Source organism: Bison bison, unplaced genomic scaffold (genome assembly GCF_000754665.1).
Source record: "Bison bison bison isolate TAMUID 2011002044 unplaced genomic scaffold, Bison_UMD1.0 scf7180017864035, whole genome shotgun sequence".
NCBI lineage: Eukaryota > Metazoa > Chordata > Mammalia > Artiodactyla > Bovidae > Bison > Bison bison.
The window spans coordinates 2968220-2992889 of NW_011494607.1; the positions used below are offsets into that span (position 1 = coordinate 2968220).

General features: G+C 36.2%; 1 protein-coding gene across 2 annotated transcripts in view; it reads left to right on the plus strand.

The window, feature by feature from the left end:
• PTPRK (protein tyrosine phosphatase, receptor type, K) overlaps positions 1-24670 on the plus strand; it is a 618790-nt gene that overhangs the window by 317404 nt on the left and 276716 nt on the right. For both annotated transcript variants that reach the window (XM_010834647.1, XM_010834648.1), the window contains exons 4-5: positions 3025-3106; positions 5617-5732. In XM_010834647.1, the coding sequence (XP_010832949.1) occupies positions 3025-3106; positions 5617-5732 (198 nt within the window). The remainder of the gene's footprint in view (positions 1-3024; positions 3107-5616; positions 5733-24670) is intronic.

The window sequence follows — 24670 nt, forward strand, 5'->3', positions numbered from 1 at the left end:
CATGTGAGATGAGTGCAATTGTGCGGTAGTTTGAGCATTCTTTGGCATTGCCTTTCTTTGGGATTGGAATGAACACTGACCTTTTCCAGTCCTGTGGCCACTACTGAGTTTTCCAAATTTGCTGGCAGATTGAGTGCAGCACTTTCACAGCATCATCTTTCAGGATTTGAAATAACTCAACTGAAATTCCATCACCTCCACTACCTTTGTTAGTAGTGATGCTTTCTAAGGCCCACTTGACTTCACATTCCAGGATGTCTGGCTCTAGGTCAGTGATCACACCATCATGATTATCTAAGGTTTATCTATTGAGCATAGTAAGTACTCAGTAAAAATTCCCCTCCACTTCAGTAATACTATCTGTCTCAAACATTACCAGAAGACTCTTAATGGCTAACTTTAATTGATTCTTTTTTAGTTTTCCTTGAGCTCTCTCCTGTGTTTCGTGCTTTTTGCCGTGACCTGTGCTTGCATGCTAAGTCTTCAGTCTTGTCTGACTCTGTGGCACTATTGCCTGTAGCCAGCCAGCCTCCCCTGTTCATGGGGTTCTCCAGGCAAGAATACTGGGTGGGTTGCATGCCCTTCTCTTGGGAATCTTCCCTATTCAGGGATCGAACCCACATCTTTTAAGTCTCTTGCAGTGGCAGAAATGTTCTGTCCCACTAGAGCCACCTGGGAAGCCCTCATCTGTTTATTCAGACTCTCAAATTTCTAGTTTATTGTTCTCTTTTTGTGCTGTTACTGCAAGCTTCGTGTTTTCACTTTCTCCCATAGAGGTCTTAAGTCTGTCCTAGAACGACAGCCTGATTCCAGAATTGACAAATATTCCCATGAGAAACGAGAATCCTGGCATCACACTGGAGAGATCCTGTACTTAAACATTTGTGCCCCTTTGGATGCCGTTGTCTATGCAGATATCTGATGTTTTAAAATTATAGTTGTTATAATTTATTTGGCTTTTTTTAATCCTTTTGGTGGGAGTGTTGACCTGCCTGAAACCTCCTGATCCTTCTCTTCCTTCCTCGACTGTTAGGTCTGAAATGTACTTTGCTGACCTTACTTCTGCTGGCTGTCATATTGCCTTCCATTTCAGTGGTTTACTCCTCTTTATCTTCCTATGCCATATTATTCACCTTTAACTTTCAAATCTATAGCTTACTCACTGCCATGATGATGACTTTCAAATCTATAACTTTATTCTAACTTTATTTCTTCACTCTGAGATATATCTGTAGTTATTGCCTAAGCATTTACTCCATATGCATTTTAGGCTTAGCGAATCTATTATGTCTGCAATGTACTTAGTTATCTTCTTCCTCAAATCTGTACCTTTTTCTGCATCACATGTTCTAGCTAGGGATCCTGATAATGTTGGGATATGGGGTAGGCTGCCCCAATTATGCCTTAATGATATACTGATTATTTTGAATTGAAGTTACTTAACAATGGCCAATGCAAGAGGGCTACTCTGACCGTCCTTTCCATCTCCCTGAAAGCAGAGAGTGAGTCTCTCATGTGAAAGCTGTACCCCCTGCCTCTGGGTGTAGAAAGACACCCTTAACACCGGAGGTAGAGACTTTGAAGCTGAAAAACCTGTGTGAACAAACATGTTACTCCTCTGATTTACTGCCCCAGGTCCAAACTCTGTTTAGGTTCTTCACTAATTGTGCACAAAGTTTCATTGCCCTGTCACTTCCCACAAATTTAGTGTTTCTTTGTCCAGAAAGCATAAAAGCTCCCTGCTTTGGCCATTTCTTAGGTCCCATTTCTATGAGGTCTCCCTGTACACGATTAAAGTTTGATCTCTTTCTCTTGTTAATCGGTCTTGTGCCTATTTTATTATTAGTCCAGACACAACAGCTCAGGAAGGATAGAAGGGAAAATTTCCTCCTTCTTGTCAATAGACAATATAGTGCAGTACAGTCCCTAGGGACCCAAGCCAGAAATCAGAATTGTCCTATTATTTCTCTACAACTAATGAATTAATATTTTCTATTTTTTAATATTTCCTTAGCATTATTTATCTTTCCTTTTTCATCTCATCTTTCTATTTTCACTGCTACTAGAATCTTTTGGTTTCCAGTCTTTCTTTGGGGCCATCCTTCAACTTTGAAGCAAATATATTTCTAGTAGACCAATTTGATTGTATTTTATTCCTATTTTAAACATCAATTTCCAATGTGTTTCCTAAAATATTTTGCAAAATACTTCTATGATGACCCATGTATCTCCATAAATAAAGGAGCCCATCATAAAATAAAATGTTGAAACATGGCATGCTAAATCTATTTTCTCTTGAGAAGTAACAGCACACGTTATTAAGGTTAAGGGAAAGTCTATTAAGTAAGTTCTATTGTTGACTATAACAACATTCTATAACATGAGCTTATATTTGAACACTGATTTTTAAAAATATATTTATTAAAATATTTATTAATACATACATATATATATTTTAAAATTGATTAACCATTTACAGGATATACACCTTGTCTTCACTCCCGTGGTATTCAAAGTCTTCCATGCCTAGTTCTCTTCTGTCTTGAGTTTTACTAGCCATACAGATTATGTTCATTTGGTTTCTATTTTATGTGGTTGCTCTTACCTGGCATAATTTCTATCTAATGACCTCTTTCGTTGAAAATTCAACTACTGTATTTAAAAGCTTAGATCAGTTGATATCTTAGCTGGTTTAGCATTCTGCTTCAAGTTGATGCTCAATGTATGTGAAATAAATTAAAAAAATGGAAAAAGTCAGTATGGGAAAATTTAGGGATAATGGATTTTTTATATCTGCCTATATATTGCCCATTCAGGAAATCAATGATATTTGACTTAAAAAAATTGAGAGTTATTTAATTGTTCTTCAAAAAATATTTTGTTTTCCTGTACAGACACCATTTTAATCTTTATAGGACAAAAATTAAATTTTAATTTTCTTAAGTGTGTTACAGCTATTCTTCCTTCACTGTGAAAATTCCTTAAAAATGATTGTTGTAAATGTTTTCTGTTTCTTCCTGACAGGTAATATTTGAAGCTGAAGTCTCAGGAGGGAGAAGTGGTTATATTGCCATTGATGACATCCAAGTCCTGAGTTATCCTTGTGGTAGGTTGTGATAAAAATTGTATTTTTCTGCCTCCTTTCAAGACTTGTCTTATATTGGTAGTGACTGTTGATTGTTTATCCTTGGTCATTGCTATCTCTTTTGTTGTTGTTCTTCCTAGTTTTCTGTTCAGTTTAAAAAGATCACTGAGGTATTTCTAGAGTTTTTGAACCAAATGTTTTTCAGACTTGTGCACATGTTAAAAGATTCTTTTAATTGTTCAATTAATGTTCAAAAGAAAACCACAGTCTCAAAATGGTATCACTCATGCTAAAATTCCATGATACCAAACCTAAATTTATACCTGATCTAATTACAGTTTCAGCCTCTTCCAAAAACTTAATCCTAATTGACTTGTCTTGATTTTATGGTCAAGTACCAGTAAGAAAATTTGTCCTGTGATCCTTCTCTATGCCCCAGAGGAAGAAGAGGTGATCTGAATCATAAAACTCTTGCTGTTCCTTTTCTTCTTCAAGAAGAAAAATAAATAATAATTTCTTTTCTTTCTGTTAATAGCTCCCTTGTCCCACCCTTCTTGTAAAAACTTTCCATTTGTATAACCCCTTGGATCTGTCTTCCAGTTGATAGATAAAATGTTGCCTCATTCATGAATCTCCTAACAAAGCTAATTAGATCTTCAATTTATGTAGTTGATGTTATTTTTGACAGAAGAAAATAAAAATCAAGGGACTCATTCCATCTTTTGACTTTATTAAATTGCCTAGGAAAACAAAGAATAACAAATCAGAGTTCAGTGAAAAGAAAATAAAAAAGAAGCTTTATTAACTTATGTGATCTAAGTTGAAATTTGGAATGAAATGAAGAAAATGAATTAATTCATCTTATTCTTAATTTAGGACTAATTTTTTCATGTCATAGTAAGTATCTAGCTAATTCATAATAAACAACAAGACAATAGAAAGCATACAAAACAAGAAACTAAATTTATTTACACATCATTTGATGTGTCCTTAGATGCACGTTAGTTGGTCTTCAGACGGGGGAACTAAATTTGTGTTTACATCACATACCCTGAAAGACAATTATTGCACACATTCAGTAGAGCCAGACATAAAGCAGTTCATACTTCAGCTATATCTCCCAACAGCAGCATTTTTTAGGGCCCATGAATTCTAGGTGATCTGTTCAGTAATCCTCCTGATGGAAATTCTCTAATAATTTGTAAGCAGCATGCACAAAGGCTGCCATTGCCAGAGGCCAGGGCTAATACTCCTGCTAATTGGTTGTCAAACTCTGGTGTGCATCAGAATTGCCACCAGGATGTGGCAAAAATCATAGGTTGCCTGGGCCCTCCTTTGGTTTTCATTGTTCTCAGGAGATACTAATGCTGCTGGTCTTTTGTTCCCAAGTCATGAACACTGTTCTAGCTTGTGTTCTAGTGCAAGCATTGCTTTTTTGAAGCACCTACTGAGATGAGGCCCTAGGGAAAGATGAAGCAGGCAAGAGTTAAATGATTGTGGTGTATCCTAAGAAATACATGTAGTCAAATACATCTGATGTAATCTAAGAAAAAGGGGAACAAAATTATCTCACTCAAAGTTCAAGTTGGCTTACTAAACTCTTTCAGTCCATTCATATATGAGAACCATGTTTCCATCTATTGTTCATTTTCATGTCTTTTGAAAGAAGATATTGAAGAACGACTTTCACGAGTTAACCAAATTTTTAAAAAATATTTAAATTGAGCACAACAGTAGTTTCATTGTGATATGGTCCTCCATGCTCTGTCTTTACTCACTGAGGATTAGCTTTTCCTGTTTATAGTTCCTTTCAGTTGAAAACGTACATAACTTCAGCTTTAAAAGGTAATTATAAGAGAATGCTTGTTTGACAGTCATATAACTCATGTATATTTTGATTGCAGTCATTAGTGTTTTGTTGGTCTAATATTTCTTTCAGGTAATTTTCTTAGGACCATAAAGCAATAGGAAGTGGATTTAACAACAGTTAAATTAATACTCTGTTTGAGAGAAGGAAGAACAGTCCCTTGTTCTTTGAAGTACCAGAGGATTATGCAGCAGTTATTGAAAGTTTTAAAAAAGGGAAAGAAAGCGTTAAGCACTTCAAGTGTGATTTAATAGTTCAATGGCCATGTATATGTCCAGTTTTGAGCTATCATTCTATGTTTTCACTATATCTTTCTATTATGCCATGCTTTGTGCCTGTTTGATCTCTTTTGCTTGCTTTGATACGTAACTTTTATTGTCACCTGTATGCAACCATCTGCCGGGGTCCTCAAGCAGTAATTGTTGGGTGCTCATTCTGTATAGAATTGCTCTATCAATTATGGTGAAATACGCAATAGAGCTACTGAGCTAAAGAGAACTGACACTGAGAGATGCAGCGTTGTCTTTCAGCACTGAGAAAACTTCCATATGACATTAGTCTTGGCCAAAGCTGTAAAAGTATTAACAACATTACTCTGTTGGGAAAAAATAACAAGGCGTGTTTTCTTCATGTGAAAGAAAATAATTTTTTCTTGCCTTCACAGATAAATCTCCTCATTTCCTCCGTCTGGGGGACGTAGAGGTCAATGCAGGACAGAATGCTACTTTTCAGTGTATTGCTACAGGGAGAGATGCTGTGCATAACAAGTTATGGCTGCAGGTAAGGCCACACTGGCAGCTGAGCTAAAGAGTACACTTGATTAAAAAAAAAAATCACAAATCATTTTCCCTTGTATTGTGAGGTGGTCATGGGAGGATGGAGTGTAGTGAGTATATGGGTGGGACAGGTTGTCTTTCCTGTAGGTTTAATTTAATTGGCTACAGATTAATTTCCGATCCAGTTTTGGGATATGAATAACAGTGTATAATTAATAAGTGTTTGGGTTAGTTCCTTGTGAAACCTAATGATTCTCTAATGTTATGTCCAAACTGTAAAAACAATTTTTCTAGAGTCATTCAAAAATAGGGGAAAAAAACCTAAAATTTAATATTTACTATTTTGAAAGCTCAGCTTACAAGAGCATAGTCCTTAAGTAGGAACTGTCATACTCTGATAAATTTTTTCAAAAGTGTTTTAAAAAGCCTTTGGGAATGTTTCTGGAAATGTGAATTGGAAGAGAGCCAACTAAAGTATTTTCAGGATGTTTTTGTGTAGGGGTTAATCACAGACCCGAGGACAAGATGTTTGCTGTGCACATATTAAATTTGCAGTAAATGGTATATAGTGAATAGCAGTTTAGCATACCTGTTGGGGAAATGTAAATGGTGCATATAAAGAACTTTAAAAGAATCTGTGAGAAAACAGTGACTAAGGAATGTGCCATGCCTTCAGAGAGTTATCTGTCAATCCTGGGGCAGAGATTGGTGGGAGGAGCTAAGAGCAGCAGTTCTAAAGCCTTGAGGCTGGACTCAGGACTGATGATTGTTGATCTAAATATTTGAAGCTAGAATGTAAGTAATTTCCTCTGAGAACCTTTATTATTGTTATTATTATTTAATTCTATTTGCATCAGAATGAGGAAAGGGATTTAATTAGTTAGAATTTTAAATTCCTGAGAATGTCAGTAGAGACCAAAAAGGAAAATCATTAGCTTACTTTCTTGAACATAGACATCAGGCTTTATTTTATGATACCTTTAGAGAGGTAATATTAGTGTTGTGAGTCATCATTAGTGTTGAGGTAACATTAGTGTTGAGGGTTGCGGGAGGTTGGAGTAATGATTATAAGAAATAATTATGAAAATCATACCTAGTATAATGCCTGGTGTTGTACTGGGTGTTATAAATGTGTTTTTTCATTCAATTCACACATCCACTCTAATGTTAATAACAGATGTATTTCATATAAATCTAATTATCACTTTTGTCATTTATTTGATATGTGGGTATTAGGATAGCATCCTGAATATGTGTAAAGGAAATAAAGTCTCTCCTTTTTTTTAACCTTGTGATTATGCTAATTTCCCCCACAGATACTGAAGTATGAGATAATTCTTCCTGTAGAGTGTACTATATAATGTGCAACCTGTTTTATTATCTAAACATCAAATCACAATCCTTCTTACTTTCTCTCTCAGCCTAAATAGTGTTAAGAATGTGTTTAGATATATTTTCTAATTATTTTGCTAATTGTTTTTCATTTAGTTAGGAGTATTCTTGGCATTTGATTTTAATTGTGATCTGTATACTCTTGTCTTGGAGAACCAGAAACTCTGTAGTCTGCCCCTGGTTTTATGCTCCAGGATTTAATGTGACATTGAAATAAAAAGGGTTTTGTATACTTTGTACCAGTTGCCTTGTGGCAACAAAGACTTTCTGGCCCTCCTGGTCTGAGTGGGTTGCAGTAAAAATACTTCTCATTTATTATTTTTTAGATTGACTCATTTCGTTATAGTTTTAATAAATTTTCTTCTTGTCCTTTTTCAAATAAAGATGAAAGATAAAAATACTGTTTGATTTCTATTCGACTTTCTCTTTTCTCTTCTTTCTCTTTACATTTTCCAAGGTGAATTTGTGCATTTCTTGTCTATTTTGACATTGCCCAATTCTACAGTAGTTTATATACTTATTCATGAAAAAGCTTTTCTGCCTTTTTCAATAATAGACCAGTTAAATTACCTTAACTTATTCTCTCAAATCATTCTCTGTATTTAAGATATATTGAAAATTATGAATTGCCTAGTTTAGGAATGTTTTCAAATAAACAAGATTGAACTGTAGAGATAAAATTGTAGATGTATACATATAATTGATATCTGTATCTGTATAGAGTAAGTGCATCAAAAAGTGGCCAATGATTTTTAAAAAAATGATCCATCTTTTGCAAAAGTAGTAGAATCATAATAAAGGAGGAAGAAACTTGATTCCACAGTGAATCTACACCCAACACATAGAAACAGATGTCAAGTTATTTTTGCTTGATGTAGAAAAACTTTTTAAGGTCGGGAGGCCCAGTTCTTAATTCTAACTCTTTAATTCTTATAACCCAGTTAATCGTGTGTGCTTAGAGAATTCATTAAGCTCTTCCAGGCCTCAGTTATCTATAAAAGGAGATGTGGATAGAGATCAAAATCACTTTCAACCATAAGATGAAAACCAGGTCTTTATATTATTTTTGATAGTCTGAAACATGGTCTTAATCATTTGTTTTTCTGTTGTTGTTTGAAGAAGCAATGTAAAATTTTTAAGTTATTAGTTTCGTATGGGGAAAACAGTGGAAATGAAATTGAAGTTGCTCAGTTGTGTCTGATTCTTTGCGACCGCATGGATTGTAGCCTAGGAGGCTCCTCCGTCCGTGGAATTGTACTGGAGTGGGTCGCCATTTCTCTCTCCATGGGGAAAAAACCATGCCTTAAGTTAAATATCATTGTGAGAACAATTCTGCTTAGAGTCTCTGCTGACTGCTATGAATGTCTGAAATGACTCAGAAGAAAGGCCTTTGCATTCTGTTGCAAATTAATGGAATAATGGAGTAGCTATAGTATAACTGTCATGGTCAGGGTTAAAAAAAGTCAGCCATCAACTTATTGTGTCCTCCAAATCATCTATATTATGTAACGTGTGTGCTTGCTCTGTTGCTCAGTATGTCTGACTCTTTGTGACCCCTAGACTGTAGCCTGCCAGGTTCCTCTGTCCGTGGAAATTTCCTGGCAAGAACACTGAAGTGGGTTGCCATCTCCTACTCCAAGGGATCTTCCCGACCCAGGGATGGAACCCATGTCTCTTGCATCTCTCACATTGGCAGGCAGATTCTTAGCACAGCCTCCACTGCACTGCCTAGAAAGCCCATACCATATAATATATTGAGCTGCAGTTGTTAAATGTTTGAATATGGGGTAAAAGAACAAAAACTAGAAAAGCTTCCAATTTTCTACTTTTAAATGAAAAATGATACACAACAACTGCCATGAATACATGATCAGTTCAGTTCAGTTCTTGCTGTTCTTTGCAACTCTGCATTCAAATGGGTATATCTTTCCTTTTCTCCTTTGCCTTTCCCTTCTCTTTTCATAGCTATTTGTAAGGCCTCCTCAGACAACCATTTTGGGTTTTTTTGCATTTGTTTTTCATGGGGATCGTCTTTATCACTGCCTCCTGTACAATGTCACGAACCTCTGTTCATATTTCTTCAGGCACTCTGTCTATCAGAGCTATTCCCTTGAATCTTATTTGTTACTTTCACTGTATAAATATAAGGGATTTGATTTAGGTCATACCTGAATGGTCTAGTGGTTATCACCACTTTCTTCAATTTAAGTCTGAATTTGGTAGTAAGGAGTTCATGATCTGAGCCACAGTCAGCTCCTGGTCTTGTTTTTGCTGACTGTGTAGTGCTTCTCCATCTTTGGCTGCAAAGAATATAATCAATCTGATTTCAGTATTGACCATCTGGTGAGGTCCATGTGTAGAGTCTTCTTTTGTGTTGTTGGAAGAGGGTATGGCCAGTGCATTCTCTTGGCAAATCTCTATTAGCCTTTGCCCTCCTTCATTCTGTACTCCAAGGCCAAATTTGCCTGTTACTCCAGGTGTTTCTTGACTTCCTACTTTTGCATTCCAATCCCCTTTATGAAAAGGATATCTTTTTTGGATGTTAGTTCTAGAAGGTTTTGTAGGTCTTCATAGAACCGTTCAACTTCAGCTTCAGCAGTATTGGTTGGGGCATAGACTTGGATTACTGTGATACTGAATGGTTTGCCCTGTAAACGAACAGCAATCATTCTATTGTTTATGAGATTGCATCCAAATACTGCATTTCGGACTCTTTTGTTGACTATGATGGCTACTCCATTTCTTCTAAGGGATTCTTGCCCACAATAATAGATATAACGGCCATCTGAGTTAAGTTCACCCATTCCAGTCCATTTTAGTTTGCTGATTCCTAAAGTGTTGATTTCACTCTTGCCATCTCCTGTTTGACCTCTTCCAATTTACCTTTATTCATAGACCTAAAATTTCAGGTTCCTATACAGTATTGCTCTTTACAGCATCGAACTTTGCTCCCATCACCAGTCATATCCACAACTGGGTGTTGTTTTTGCTTTGGTTCCATCTCTTCGTTCTTTCTGGAGTTATTTCTCCACTGATATCCAGTAGCATATTCAGCACCTACTGACCTGGGGAGTTTGTCTTTCAGTGTCCTATCTTTTTGCTTTTCCATACTGTTCATGAGGTTCTTATGGCAAGAATACTGAAGTGGTTTGCCATTCCCTTCTCCAGTGGACCACGTTTTGTCAGAACTCTCCACCATGACCCGCCCATCTTGGGTGGCCCTACACAGCATGGCTCATAGTTTTGTTGAGTTAGACAAGGCTGTGGTCCATGTTACCAGATTGGTTGTGCCTTTCAAGAACTCCAAATCTGATTCTGAGTGCAGAAGGCCACTGTAAGTCTATGAGGAAGTCAAGCGATGATTTACAAACACTCCTCATTTCTCTTTCCTCTTTCCATTCCAGTCAAAGAGAACTCCAACCATGGTGGCGCTGGGAGGTGATAGCACTGATACGATATTTAAGGTAGTTTTATGTATACAAGGACTTCCCTTGGTGGCTCAGACGGTAAAGCGTCTGCCTACAATGCAGGAGGCCCAGATTCAATCCCTGGGTCAGGAAGATCTCCTGGAGAAGGAAATGGCAACCCACTCCAGTATTCTTACCTGGAAAATTCTATGGACGGAGGAGCCTTGTAGACTACAGTGCATGGGGTCCCAAAGAGTTGGACACGACTGAGTGACTTCACTTTCTTTACTTTCCTGGTGGCTCAGACGGTAAAGCATCTGCCTGCAATGCAGGAGACCCAGGTTCAATCCCTAGGTTGGGAAGATCTCCTGGAAAAGGAAATGGCAACCCACACCAGTATTTTTGCCTGGAAAATTCCATGGACGGAGTAACCTGGTAGGCTACAGTCAATGGGGTTGCAAAGAGTTGGACATGACTGAGTGACTTCACTTTCACTTATGTATACAAATACATGTAGAGAATAACTTCTCTCCATTTTTTAATCCTGTAGATCTCATATTTTATTTTTAAAATTAGCTTACAATTGCTATTTCAGTCATTTTATTGTTTAAAACGACATACCAATTAGGTAAAAAATGGAGCACAAAAAGAAGATGCAATGAGTTACCTGAGATAATCTGGGATAATCCATAAGGCATATCATAGTGGTTTTGCTGTGTCTTTAATGTGGTTCTTTCCTGCACTGTCTCAGCTATAATATTAGTCTTAGAAGTAGGTCATTCACTCCAGCAATTTGGAAAACAATGACAAGATATAGAAGCCAAATTAACCTCCTTGTACATGCTGACTGAACTACTGATGCATGAAGCAATATGGATGAATGTTTTTGAAAGTCCACTGAGTGTCAGCAAGCTATAAATCTGGTGAAATCATGGGGCTTTATAGAACATCATTTTTAAAAGTATGTTATGCAGTTCATTGACGTTGGATAAGGGAATTAGGATAAAATCTTTAGTTGCTCCTAGAGAACTTTCAAATTCCTTTTCTTTCGTAAAGCTCGGTGAAGTTGCTTTCATTCTAGATGTGAATACCACTTCCTTTACAGCTTATAACTTTCAGTTTTTCCTATATAAATAGCTTTTTTAAATGTGTGCAACAAGTTTTAGAACTATGCCTACTTTGTGTTCCTGAGAAACCCCAAGTGGTAAAGAATTTGTGGATCGTCACTAAAGGCTTATGGTAAAATCCAGATTATGAGAAACAAGATCACAAGTGAAATTTTAATGTACAATAAAATAAAATAATAAAAATGGGTGGTTATATTCCTGAGAGGCATCAGATAATTTTTTCACAGGAAAGATACAAAAATAGGTTATACATGTTTGTGGGTTAAAAATTATAGTCATGTCCTGTTTATTTTATCACAATCCAATAACATGGATAATAGATAAAGTGATGGCAGGAAAACGTGAATATGTAAGGAAATAATAACATGACACAGTAGTTCCAAGTATTTACATAAGAGAAATAAAAGCACATGTTCACAAAAAGATTTGTGGAAGAACATGTATAACAGCTTTATTCATTATATAACCAGTAATGTGAAGAACCCAAATGCTCATTAAGTGGAGAATGAATTAACAATTCGTGGTTCATTCATGCTACTCATCAATGAGAAAGAGTGCACCACCGATATATGCACCAGTGTATATGAAGCTGAGCAACGTTATGTTTTCAGAAAGACAAGAGACACACAAGACTGCATGTCATGTATGTCTTTATTTATATTATGTTCCAGAATGGACGATATTAATCTATCATGATAGAAGTCAGAATAGTATTTGACTGTAGAGGGTGAGGATCAACTGGGAATGAGCAGGAAAACTTTTTGAGATAATGTAAGCGTTATATGGCTTTGTTGGGGTTTTGTGTCTATGGGTACATATACATTTGTCAAAACTTAAGGTTTAACCAGTTCACTGTATGTAGTTTACCTTAATAAGCCATGAATGAGGAAAAAGTGAGTATATGAAACATTTTATCTAATAACCAAATCACTGGCAGTACTAATCAAGCTGTAGATGGCAATAGCCTACAAACCTTACCTGCATTTGTGTCCATTTTATCTGTTTGAAACCATTTGATTAGGTTCAAAAGTAATTTTTAATTGTCACTGTAAACCAATGTATAGACTAAAGCATGTTCTGAGTATTCTGTTATCAGAACATATTATAACATTTAAGGATGTGAAAGAGTTGAAACAGGGGTTGGACTGTAACTTATAAATGAGTATTCTTTCTTGCAAGTCCAGTGTGTAAGTGGACACCTACATGGCAAATCAAATACAGCCCATTGCTGGAACATCTGTCAGGCCATATGCTTTGGCCTCAGGTTCAGTGTAGAAACTAAAATGCTAATGACTCCATCCATCATTACAGAGCTCGGTGGGCACGCATCGTTTGGTTGGACAGAGAAAATGCACCAGCAAAGTTACTGAAAGCAGGGAATTGTGTGGGGAGATTTGGTGGCACCATTTGTTTTGGTGAATTGAAATGGGGCTGTTTAACGTGTGACGGGTAATCCTATGCAGACTGCCATGAAAGCAGTGGCAATTGGGCCAATCTGTCAGTAATCTCCCCAGGTGCTGGCAGTGTGCCTTCTGAGTGGGGCTGCCAAAACAGGCAAGCCAGCCATCTCTTTGCCCTTGGTGAGGCTCATCACTGCTAATGTAGTGTGATACAGCTAGTTTCTCAGCCAAAGGAAATGTCATTCCTTCTGCAGCAATGGATAATTTAAGCAATAGATTGAGAGTAGAATTAGTACAATGAGATGCAAATTGCTCTAAAAAACAACCAGCGAGAGGCTGACCTTTTGCGGTACCAACTGTTGTCAGCTGAGGTTATTGAAAATGGTTGCTGTGAAACTTCTGGCCACATAGTGTTTTATCTGTCCGGGCAAATGTAGTCTTGTTCCTATGTGGCATGTGAACATCGTCACATAGCACTGGAAATTAGAAGTGTGATTTAAAAAAATGAATAATTTGAAAGTACAGAAATTTTATCTGGTGAAATATATCACCATGATGTTTCAAATGCCAACTTGATTGTTGCTTACAAAGCTCTTCTTGATGCTGCCATGCTATAATATTTTCTTATAGTATAAATATATGTCTATTTATACTATGATAAAAAGTGCCTGTATCATACTTAATTTACACATGGAATTTTACTATCCCTGAAACTATTTCTTTCTGAGAAAAAAAAATCTGGTAATTTTTCATTTGTCATAATAAATGGAAAATCTTGGAAGAAATTAATCTATTCCTAGAAACATACAGTTTATAGTGGGCAATTAATTGAGAAGGAATTTGAGAGGACTATTTCAAAGCCAAACTGATTAAATATTTAACATGTGATTAATTCACATTGCGTACCATGGGGATAGGGGGAGAAAGGAATGAAATATGGTGAAATTGTACTAATGTCTGGATTTGGTGATAGTTCTGACATTATCTTGGTGAAAGTTCTGACATTTTATAGATTATTGGCCCTGTGGCTGACACATATCTGAAATATTAGAATAACAAAAAGCAGTATATAATTACCAGAACCATTAGTAAAGTCAGAGAAATTATGTCAGAATTGCTAAAGGTACATTGTTATCTTGAGACTGGGAGAATGGATACATTTCTTCAAATAGTAGAATACTAGGGACACAGAAGAGGCATTTAATTTGTTTTTTTTTTTTATAGATACTAAAGTACAGTAATAACCAGTGGTTTCAAGCTATTTGGTGAGAGATATAAGCTGATTATAAGGAAGACCATTGTAATTGCAGGGCTGTTGAAACCTAGAATGAGCTACTGTAGGAGGCAGTAAAATTAACAATTAGTGAAAGTAGCCAAGCATAATCTGGATAAGCATTTGCTAGAGATGTCGAGGACATTTAAGCATGAGCCTGAATACTTTTTAAAGCTCCTTTCAGCCCTGAGAGATACTGGTATAACTGAGTAAGAGATCATATGGAATCTAAGTCCTGTGCTATTTCAGAGTTGAGAGAGCACTCCAAAGATTGGAGTAAGTTTAATGAAATCATTAAGGAAAATTTCATTGAGTCTTTAAAGGGCAAAAGCAGGAGATGCAGTTTCAATCCCTGTGTTGGGAAGATTCCCTGGAGGGGAAATGGCAACCCATTCTAGTCTTCTTGTCTGGAAAATCCCCTGGACAGAGGAGCCTGGAGGGTTACAGTCAATGGGATTGGAAACAGGACTGAGCAACTGAGCACACACACACTGAAAGACATACAGGACATGGATAAGCAAGGATTAAGTGGGCATGCTCATCACTGCAGTTTAGTGTGTGTGTGTGTGTGTGTATTGGGTGGAAATATCAAGAGATGAATCTTCTTACAGTGGAAGGTTCACAATGGGAAGTAGAGGTAAATACAGTTTATGGAAGAGATGGGACAAGGCCATGGTGGGGACAAAAGCAAGAAAGAAACTACTGCTGGCACTACAGATATCGCGTAGTGAGAGCCTAGGATTGGACTGTGCCATTGAATTTTGAAAAAAAATGTGAGGAGAGAACGAGAAGGACCCATGAAAGAAGACTTGAGTTTGGATCAGGTTGATACCAGGTGAAAGAGTTTGGGAGGATGTGAGTGAAATAATAAAGACAGATTACTAGAATATTATAGAGTAATAAAGGTTTTTAAATTGCCTTAAGCATTTATTTTTGACAGTCTGTGAATTTGTTTTCTCATTTTCTGTCTGGGAATTAATTTGCCTGTTCGACCCAATCATTTACTTGTTTCCCCTTCTACCTTGATAATTGCATGTGAGTTTTCCTAAATAGAAGTGAAAAATGGGGAAACGTTTTCATTCCTTTTCACTCTTTTTAGCCTCAAAAAAGCTTACCAAGACAGTCTGAAGCTTGTGGCCAAATTAAATCTCTGGGTGTGCCTCATTTCACTTAGGAGAGTTCATCTAAGAAAAGGCTGTTGGTGCTACCCACCTTGCCTCCTGTATCCTGTGGCTCACAGAGCAGGACTAGCATTAGAGAAGAGTATCAGACATGTCTATTGTACTTTCCTGACTCCATGTAAACTGATAGATGATCACTACCCTGCTGCTTAATTCTATTTTTCTCTGTTTATCCTATTTAAGTATTGAAGTGAAGTGTTAGTCACTCAGTCATGTCTGACTCTTTGCGACCCCATGGACTATACCCTGCTAGGCTCCTCTGTCCATGGAATTCTCCAGGCAAGAATACTGGAGTGGGTTGCCATTTCCTTCTCCAGTTTGATTTACAATTAATTCTACTCCACTTAAAAGACCATGATCTATTTGGTAGCTAATAGCTATGATTCTTGTCAGTCCTGTTTTTCCTTAGGACATTGATTTATTTGAGTTCATGGCGTTATATCTTCCCTCTTGACTTCATGTAAAGAATTATAATCATTGGTCTTGAAGTAAAATCACTGACCAAGTATCATGGATTATGTTTATCTTTTACCCTTTCCATTTTGGGTGTATATATGTATGTAACAAAGACCATCAGAAAGTGTAATCATATTTAATTTTTAGAATTGCTAAATATTCCTGAGGTCATTTTGGTTGGCTTTGTGTGGCTTTCTACCATCAAAAGTTCAGTTCCTCAAAGTTATAACGCATTCTTTTCTTTCTTTGATTATTCATAAACTCTGAATTTGTTGTCTGCAGATTACACAATTGACTATATATGAATAATGTGTGGAATATTGTTTGTCTTCTTTATTCCTCGAACATATCTGTAAAAGCCTGGCAGTGTAGAAGCTCAAGGATTTCTTCTTATCAATATCGATAAGTAACAATTGACTGCTCTTTCTGTACAAGAGTGATACACTCTCCTACTGCTGGCAGAAGATTCCTTTCAGTGTGTTTCTCAGGTGTGTCATGTCAAGCACGTTACAACTTTTAACTGAGCTCCTGTGACCAGTGTTACAGTATGGGGCTCTGGCAGTGGGCTGGGTCTCTTAATGAAAAGCAGTCTGATTTAAATATCTAATATTTATAAAATTATTTTATTTTAGAATTAAACATAGAGAAACCTCACAAGAAGTGAAAACTATGACTCAGTGAAGTTTTATAAGATACCCACCACACAGATCATGAAAAAGACTACCAGCCGTCCTAGAGGCTCTTTTCAAGTTCTCCATCTCAGACACAACTGAGTCATCTCCCTACCCCTATAAATAGTAATTATCATGACTTTTAGCCTTTGTTTTTCTTATGGTTTTTGTCATATATATACTCTCCTTAGACACTATAGATTAATCTTGTCTATTTTTAAAAATATATCTTTTAAAGTCCTGTTAATCTCTGTATTTTTCCTGTGCCCTTTTTTCCTTCCCAATTTATCTGTTGAGCAACCCAGGCCATTTGACTTGTAGTTTTCACACAGTCTGCATTCTACTGATTGCATACAAATGTCCTCTTCAGTTCATGTTCCTTTGAATTTCCTGAAAATTGGCAGCCAGATCTAGATTCAGGTTTAATTCTCTGGCAGTACTAGAGGTGGTACATAGTGTGATTACCAGAGGCACAAAACGTCTCATTTCTTTTTTTTTTTTTTTTCAATCCTGATACCAATTGGTGCTTAATGCCTATATTCATTCCTGGAGGTTGTCAGTTATGATATTCTGGTTTTATTATTTCTTTTGTGTTTTGCTTAATTAATGAAGACATGCTTCTCATCATCTACTATTTGACTACACAATGACACAGTTCATTTAAAGAAAGGGATGGTAGCTTCTCAACTCTTTCTTTAATTATTGGTTTTCAGTATAATTGGTTGGTTCCTATCATCATCAAAGATGACAGATTCTTCTTTTTTCTTTTTATTATTATGAACTCATGGATTTATACATATTTAATGGACTTCAATGTACTGCAATTGCTACTGTTTTTTTAAACTCAAATCATACCACTTTTTGCTGGTGGTTGGCTCCTGAATCCTTTTGATATGCCTTCAGTCGTCTTTGATAGCTTTATTGTTGCAAGGAATTGTTTTATGTGATTGTGGAACCTGGGTAGGCAAGTTAAAGTCTATAAGTCAAGCACTTGCAGAGGGCAGACTGGAATACTCAGCCACAGACTAAAGTTGCTATTCATAGGTGGAATTTCTTCTACTCAGGGAGGCCTCTGATCTACTCTTAAGTAAGATTATCTAGGATATTCTCGCTTACCTAATGTTGGTTGGTTATGGACTTTAATCCCATCTACAAAATACCTTAGTAGAGACAAATAATTAGTTAATGTTTTAATTGAATAACTTGGGACTGTAGCCTTGTCAGGTTGATACATTAAAAGAGCATCACAATTATCAAATATATTATTCACTTAGATATTGTTTTATCTTCATAATATTGCTATTATTAGAATTTGCAGTTAGAACTTTTACACAGTTATCTCACCTATTATTCTCAGTATCTCTGTTGAATAAACCTTTACAAAATTGATGTCCCCATTTTTAGATGAAAAGGCAGAGACTTGAGAAGTAATGAGAAATTGTGAAGCTAATAAGTAGTCATTTCAAGACTAGACCATAGGAGTCATCTCCTATAGTTCTGTCTATTTACTCATGACCTCTTTGTGTGGTTCCTCATATTGATCGCCTTGTCCTCACATCGCAAAGATGCCTTTGCTTCTTAGGTTAAAATTCATTTTCGTGTTTGATAACTGACTTTATTTTTTGTTAAGCTTGGCTAATGTTCCTGATTTTCCAGCACATTTCCTGCCTTATGTCAGAATTACAATATTTGCATCCTTTTTTCCTGTGTCAAATATCATTTACCTTGTTCAGTCTTTTCATTGCCATATAGTAAATGGGTGGTGAACTTAGGATTATAATTTTAGTGTAATTTCTCCTAAAGGAACATTATTTCCTTATTGTTTAATCTACTGAAGTCAGTATGATTTATAATGGATATAAATGAGTGCTTTTCTCAAAATAGTAACAATTTTTTTCTAGTTTTTTAAATTTATAAATGTCTAAATCTTTGTTTGTCGTGATACTCTTTCATGTTTCTAAAATTCTTTGATTTAATTGTTCAATAATAATGCTGCTGATGATAGCTTTATCTCTATGATATCTATGAGAAAGAAAAAAAAAATTCATATGGCAGACAAGTCCCAGGAAGAAATCCTCAGGTCCTTGGCTGGATTGTTATATGATTCACTGATTCACATCAACCTTAATTTTAGTGGGTAAATTTAAACAGATTAGTTTTGTAAAGAGCACTGGTATTGAAAAATTATATGCAGTCCCCTAAATATTATTCTATAGGAATTTAAATGCAAAACATAGAAAAACAATCACTTGCCCTTTTTCCAGCTCTTAAGAGGATGGAGGAGACACATATCATTATGAAAGGTAGTGAAAAAGAAAGCAATAAATGTAATTTAATTTTTCTTCATGTCAGTAGAGTGAAATAATCTCTGCAAGTGTTCTATGTACCACATTATTTAATTTAAAATTAAATCGGATTAATTTTATTCCTCAAGTTTTGAAAAGAGAGACTGAAGTAAACTATTCCATATTTTAACCATAGCATATTAACCTTTAGGATTTCAAGCTGAAAGTAACAGAGAACCAAATGTGTTATATCATTAACAGGAAATCCAGAAATAGGGGGGCTATAAGAACTGTTGACATCATTTCATTTTAAAATTTTTAAAATTTTTCTCAAGAGAGTAAAGTGAGGATTTATTAAATGGTATTACATCCACGGGGTGAGAGTGGGCAGACTTGGGTGAGAAGCTTCGGGCACCATTTAGATACATAATCAAGAACCTGATTCTGTTTTTCTCCTTAATGTGACATCCTCATCATTTTATTCATGACATTGAGAAAAAGAAGAGGACCCACTGTGCTTTCTCTAGAAGTGAGGATATCTTTCTGGAAATAACATGGCTTATTCCTATTATTTCTCATTGGCCAGGATCACACCCATTTTTAGACCTGTCAACTGTTCATAGGAACTGGACCTCCATGATTGTTTTTGACCAATTGTCTCAAGCTGAAATATCTTGATTAATAACCTATGGATCTTGTAAAAATATAGATTTTGATTCAGTAGATCTAAAGTGATCTCTCTAAACTTTGCATTTGTAATAATCTGACAGGTGATCCTAATGCTAATGCAATAATAAATACTGGGAAATAACCAATATTACCACTCTACTTTATGCCAGGAATTGAACTTGACAAATAAATACTGCATGCACCCTGCATGATGAAGCTTACTTAGTTTAATTAGAGGACTGATAATAGTCAGCAATTCCAGTGACTTGCCTAGAGTTACTTGGTAAGCGATGAGTCTCAACAACCTATACTAGAGACTAAGTAAGAAAGCATGACAAGGATCTGGGGTGGGCGGGGGAAAGAAGAGGAATGAAGACAGCAAAGTGCTAGGTTATAATCCTTGGATCATATAATTTTGTGGTTCTTAGTATTTCTCAGAGTTGGGGATTTTGCAATGGAGAAATCACATAAAAATCTCCAAGCAGAATAAAGAGCCTGGAACTGAAGATTATAAAGGCAGAAAACTATACGTGAACACTGCTGCGTAGGGATAAAATTACCATTACTTCTTTCCGTCTTTCATAGCCCTGCCTACTCTGCTAAATTGATACCTTGTAGGCAGGCAAAGATCTATTATTTTAGATTATAAAATAAAAAGTTATCATTATTTTTGAATTCTGAAATGTAAATGTCATAAACTGCTCCTTTTAACTTTAATGCATTACTTGAAGTAAATAAAATGCATTACTTGAAGCAAATAAAGTACATAAAGCAATGTCTAGTGTAGTAGACTACATTTTCTCATTGATAAAATGCATTGATCAAGACTTAACAACAAATAATCAACTCATTTGACTGGACCTGTGATACAAATGAAGTAAAAACAGCTCTGGTTTATTTTAGAGGAAATATTACTAAATTTTGCATCTTTAAACCTAGTTTTGAGTTTTAATCCTGCTACTAACAGGCGATATATGTATCACATTTCTAATCTTTCTGGATTTTGATTTTATAATCTATAAATTAAAATGACTATCACAGAAAATTTGAATTAGAGAACAGTGATAGAATCAGGATAACAGCTAATATAACATGAGGGACATGGAGGGGCTTATTAAGTGATTTTTGAAGAAAAATCTGAAATTATGACTACAATTATTTTATTGTTATTTTGAGAGATAATTAGCACCTAAGTGTACTATACTCATTAATTATATCAACAATATGTATCCTATATAAGCATATACATGTTATCGCTTTATTAGTATAATAAAAATCATGTACAAACACAGTGTAATGAACTTAGTGATCTCCGGATGGGATCACCTTAAGTAGAGCCCTCAGCAACTCTAAGTTGTGGCTTAGCTCAGAAAGAACTTTGTATAAATGATCTCTAGATGTCCTTGAGGTTCTATATTTCTGTAGCTTCCCTTTAGTATTCATTTTAATTAATGATTATTATATATTTTGCTATAATAACTTATGAAAGCCTCAGGAAGTTTTACATGACTCTTACCTTTAAAAATATCATGTGTATGAATTTAGTACATTTTAACAAAGAACTTTTTCCACAAAATAACAATATATTGCATAATATGATGCTGTGGAAGAAAAAAATGCAAGATTTGAAACCCTACCTTCAGGATGATTTCAGTACACAAAAAGGTAAAAGGGCATCCAGATATAGAATATGTTATAGAAGTGATTCAAGGTAGAAATGCGGGTTACATTTTTATGATAATCTCTGAGTTTCTGAGACCCTATTCATGACAGTTTCAGTGGGGATGGCAGGTAGAAGAGTATGTTTAAATTGATGAAATGTGAGCTCGAGGCTGAGAGGACATTGTTTGTCTTCATAGCTTATGTCATTATGGGCCTCATCTAGGAATACCTAAGAGTTGTTGGTGTCCATTGTGGGGTAATTCAGATTTTTCACAAGAGCAAATGACTGATTCCAGCAGAAGTCAGTAGTGGTCTTGTAACTGTTGCAGAGAAATAGAGTAGATCCTATATTGGCAGTACAGAAACAATGGAAAGTTTTTAAAAATTTGGAATTCTTCCAGGCTAGTGAAAATGTCTGAAATCACTGCTTATAAAGTAAATTAGGGTCAGAAAGTGAGGTCTCACTAACAATGCAAAAGGCTGAAGGACTAGGAGACAATGTCAGCAGCAACTGTGATTCAGATTGAGAAAGCTGTTTTAGCACAGGAACCAGGTAGTAGTGAAGGCTGTTGAGCATTGCGGAGGCCTACGTGAATTTTGGGATCATGAGAATATTCACAGAACTATGGTGGAGAGGATAATTTGACCTAGTAGATAATTGATTGGAAGTCGTTGCAGAGGCTGGGAATTCCAGAAGTTAAGAGGTTATTTGAGTGGGATTGTGAAACAGCGATATGCAAGTGAGAAACTGGGATAGAGGATAAAGTAGAAGACACTGTGCCATCCTTTGGGAAAAGTTTGGAGGAAAGTGTTACTGTGAGATGAATGACAACGAAGATGGAAAGATGAAATAATCATTATTGAGAGTAAAACATTAAGGGTATACTTATAAACTCATCACAGAAGAACATGGATTTTGAAATCCATCTTGAAAGTGCTAAAAGATGTGAGTGTGTTTGTGCAGAGTAAGATAATTTAGAAGGCAAGTAGGAAGTGGGAGTTGATTTGTCTTGCCAAAGGAAGAACTGAGAACTATAAATGGTAGTAAGAAAGGTGGTGGAAGATGGAGAGCACCACTGGAGGTGTAAATTGGGGGAGATGAGGTGAGGGCATGTAGCTGTATGAGTGCTGAGTCATGGTCTGCCTTCTCATTGGAAAATTAATATTAAATAATGTGATAACTGAAAAAATGCAGGTTGAGATTTACATGCATAAAGTTTTTTTGTTTGTTATGTGATTATAGGGAAAGAGAATTCAGGCTGCATTTTATGAATTTATATTTTAGGGCTGGTGAGTATAAGCTGCTCTTACTCTTTGTGGGTTAGGAACAAAGAATTAACAAAACACTCAATGAATGAAAAATGCCAATGTTAAATTTTGGACTTTTTATCTGCAGGTATATATAAGTATATATACGTATATATATGTCAGGTCCATGGATCAAGGCAAATACTTATATGGAATGTCAGGTCCATGAATCAAGGCAAATTGGAAGTGGTCAAACAAGAGATGGCAAGAGTGAATGTCGACATTCTAGGAATCAGAGAACTGAAATGGACTGGAATGGGTGATTTAATACAGATGACCATTATATCTACTACTGCAGGCAGGAATCCCTCATAAGAAATGGAGTAGCCATCATGGTCAACAAAAGAGTCCAAAATGTAGTACTTGGACGCAGTCTCAAAAATGACAAAATGATCTCTGTTTGTTTCCAAAGCGAACCATTCAATATCACAGTAATCCAAGTCTATGCTCCAACCAGTAACGCTGAAGAAGCTAAAGTTGAACGGTTCTATGAAGACCTACAAGATCTTTTAGAACTAACGCCCAAAAAAGATGTCCTTTTCATTATAGGGGACTGGAATGCAAAAGTAGGAAATCAAGAAACACCTGGAGTAACAGGCAAATTTGGCCTTGGAATACGGAATGAAGCAGGGCAAAGACTAATAGAGTTTTGCCAAGAAAATGCACCAGTCATAACAAACACCCTCTTCCAACAACACAAGAGAAGACTCTATACATGGACATCACCAGATGGTCAACACCGAAATCAGATTGATTATATTCTTTGCAGCCAAAGATGGAGAAGCTCTATACAGTCAGCAAAAACAAGACCAGGAGCTGACTGTGGGTCAGACCATGAACTCCTTATTGCCAAATTCAGATTTAAATTGAAGAAAGTAGGGAAAACCACTAGACCATTCAGGTATGACCTAAATCAAATCCCTTATGATTATACAGTGGAAGTGAGAAATAGATTTAAGGGCCTAGATCTGATAGATAGAGTGCCTGATGAAATATGGAATGAGGTTCGTGACATTGTACAGGAGACAGGGATCAAGACCATCCCCATGGAAAAGAAATGCAAAAAAGCAAAATGGCTGTCTGGGGAGGCCTTACAAATAGCTGTGAAAAGAAGAGAAGCGAAAAGCAATGGAGAAAAGGAAAGATATAAACATCTGAATGCAGAGTTCCAAAGAATAGCAAGAAGAGATAAGAAAGCCTTCTTCAGCAATCAATGCAAAGAAATAGGGGAAAACAACAGAATGGGAAAGACTAGAGATCTCTTCAAGAAAATTAGAGATACCAAGGGAACATTTCATGCAAAGATGGGCTCGATAAAGGACAGAAATGGTATGGACCTAACAAAAGCAGAAAATATTAAGAATGGATGGCAAGAATACACAGAAGAACTGTACAAAAAAGATCTTCATGACCCAGATAATCATGATGGTGTGATCACTGACCTAGAGCCAGACATCCTGGAATGTGAAGTCAAGTGGGCCTTAGAAAGCATTACTAGGGACAAAGCTAGTGGAGGTGATGGAATTCCAGTTGAGCTATTCCAAATCCTGAAAGATGATGCTGTGAAAGTGCTGCACTCAATATGCCAGCACATTTGGAAAACTCAGCAGTGGCCACAGGACTGGAAAAGGTCAGTTTTCATTCCAATCCCAAAGAGAGGCAAATGCCAAAGAATGCTCAAACTACCACGCAATTGCACTCATCTCACACGCTAGTAAAGTAATGCTCAAAATTCTCCAAGCCAGGCTTCAGCAATATGTGAACTGGGAACTTCCTGATGTTCAAGCTGGTTTTAGAAAAGGCAGAGGAACCAGAGATCATTTTGCCAACATATGCTGGATCATGGAAAAAGCAAGAGAGTTCCAGAAAAACATCTATTTCTGCTTTATTGACTAAGCCAAAGCCTTTGACTGTGTGGATCACAATAAACTGTGGAAAATTCTGAAAGAGATGGGAATACCAGACCACCTGACCTGCCTCTTGAGAATCTGTATGCAGGTCAGGAAGCAACAGTTAGAATTGGACATGGAACAACAGACTGGTTCCAAATAGGAAAAGGAGTACGTCAAGGCTGTATATTGTCACCCTGTTTATTTAACTTATATGCAGAG